At 41.4% G+C, this 2,101-nt stretch overlaps 1 protein-coding gene across 1 annotated transcript; it reads left to right on the top strand.

Annotated features, from left to right (window-relative positions):
* The first annotated feature begins 317 nt into the window (after window positions 1-317).
* Window positions 318-1,036, top strand: LOC149154855 (uncharacterized). The gene is made up of 2 exons (XM_089444236.1): window positions 318-506; window positions 746-1,036. The coding sequence occupies exons 1-2, from the start codon at window positions 318-320 to the stop codon at window positions 1,034-1,036; spliced, it is 480 nt and encodes a 159-aa protein (XP_089300362.1).
* Window positions 1,037-2,101: the final 1,065 nt, after the last annotated feature.

Below are 2,101 nucleotides of genomic sequence, written 5' to 3' on the forward strand. Positions count from 1 at the left end.
AAACAAAAATATCAAGTCCAATGGTTGAAAGAAGGGGATAAAAACTCAAAATTCTTTCACAAAGCAATGTTGAACCATAGACATCATAACAAAGTGGTTTCACTCAAGCACAGTCAAGGGAACAGGGTACTTCCATAGGAAGACATGGAGAAGCTACTGGTAGATCACTTCAAAGGGATCCTAACATAACCTAACATAAGCCAAGAGGAGGAAATTACTAATGTGTGTCAACATATTCTGCAAAAAGTAACCAGAGAAAAAAATCTGACTCTACTCAGAGTGATCATGAAAGAAGAAGTGGAGGAAGTAGTAAAAAAATGGCGAAGAACAAGGCCCTGGGGCCTGATGGATTTACCATAGAATTTTACCAAGCCTCCTGGAGTTTCATGAGCCAGGACCATGTGGAACTGGTTGAAGAATCAAGATGTACAAAGCGCATGCAACCAGCTCTAAATGCCACCTTCTTAGCTCTGATTCGGAAAACAGATAAATCAGAGGAAACCCAGGTATTCAGACCAATATCTCTTTGTAACGTAGTATACAAATTTCTGGCTACTATAATGGTAAACAGACTGAAACCAATTTTACCAGACCTCATTGCTCAGGAGCAAACTAGTTTTGTTAACGGAAGACAGATAACTAATGGTATAGTCGTGGCTCAAGGGATTATACATTCACTAAAAAACTCCAGAAGCAAAGGCATGTTAATAAAATTGGACTTGGCAAAGGCGTACGATCGCCTTAGTTGGACTATCTGGGAGGTATACTAAAAGCTAATGGCTTTGATGCGAGATGGGTGAAATGGATTCTGTCAATGGTAAGCACCCTGGTGATGTCAGTTGTGCTGAATGACACCCCTTCAGAAGCTTTTAATCCCGCGCGAGGGCTTAGACAGGGAGATCCCCTCTCCCTGTTTCTATTCATTCTAGCAGCGGAAGGACTAGTCGGGCTGGTGAAAGCGTGCCTAGCTACTGAGCAGATAAGGGGATTGAGAATTTGGGGTAATGAAACACCTGTTGCAAACCAGCATTTGTAGACGATATAATGATCTACGGTCAAGCCACTCTTAAGGAAGCCCAGCAGATCTCAAAAATTCTATCCGAGTTCACAAAAGCCTCAGGGACAGAGATTAACAATGAGAAATCAGAGATATTTTTCTTTAACACCCAGGTAGCATCCCAGAGATTTCTGGCTAGGACAATGGGATTCAAGGTAGGTAACTTCCCAACAAAGTATCTTGTCATAATGCTTAGTGAGTATCAGTACAAAGTAGCGAATTGGGAACCTCTCATAGGCAAGATAAGGAAAAAGATAGAAAACTGGACATTTCGGGCTTTAAATACCCCTAGCCGAATAATCCTTCTCAGAGCAGTACTGCAATCCATCCCAATATACCAGATGTCTAGCCAAGCTATCCCTAAATCTATTTGTCAAAAATTGGTAGCAATGTTTAAGAAATTTTTATGGCAAGGAACAAGTACAACAAGAAAATGGGCATTACTCTTTTGGGAATAGCTGAGCAAACCAACAAAAGAGGGAGGCCTTGGTTTAAAGGACCCTTATATACTCAACCAAGTGATGGGCGCGAAACTGTGGTGGAGGTGGACACAGGGCGGGCTAGATCTATGGAAAAAAATTTGGGAAAATAAATATGAAGTAGCAGAGAAACCAGAAGACAGGATGAGAAGCTAAACAGAGGAAAAAGGATCAACAATATGGAATTTGGCAAAAAACAACAAAGAGTTAATAAGGGACTACAACTTTTGGGAGGTAAGAGAGGGAGAAACAGCCAAGTTCTGGGAGGAGTACTAGCAGCAGCAAGAAAAGATTCTTCATAAAGAAGGCCTCTAAGAAATCCAGGAATTCACCTCTCGAACAGAGAGGGAAGTGGTCGACAACTTCTGGAAACCAAGTATAGGGGAATATTGGCGAAATTGGAAGTAAAAAGAGGACTAGGAAGGAACCCCAGAGACGAAAAGGTTGGGAGATTATAACAAAGAAATGGAATCTAGGAAAATTGTAGTGAAAACAGGGCAGGATATACCCAAATGGGGAACCCGAATCACAGGTACGTTTTCCATAGTAGAGGGATATTACTTGA

Source organism: Pinus tabuliformis, chromosome 9, assembly GCF_031772625.1.
Source record: "Pinus tabuliformis cultivar Carrire ecotype Pingquan chromosome 9, CPIR1, whole genome shotgun sequence".
NCBI classification, from domain to species: domain Eukaryota; kingdom Viridiplantae; phylum Streptophyta; class Pinopsida; order Pinales; family Pinaceae; genus Pinus; species Pinus tabuliformis.

Bases quoted from the DNA above. Each gene is read 5' to 3' on its own strand.
- LOC149154855 (XM_089444236.1), top strand. From the start codon at position 318: ATGGCGAAGAACAAGGCCCTGGGGCCTGATGGATTTACCATAGAATTT. The intron at 507-745 runs GTATTCAGACCA...CGATCGCCTTAG, and splicing joins ATAAATCAGAGGAAACCCAG to TTGGACTATCTGGGAGGTAT.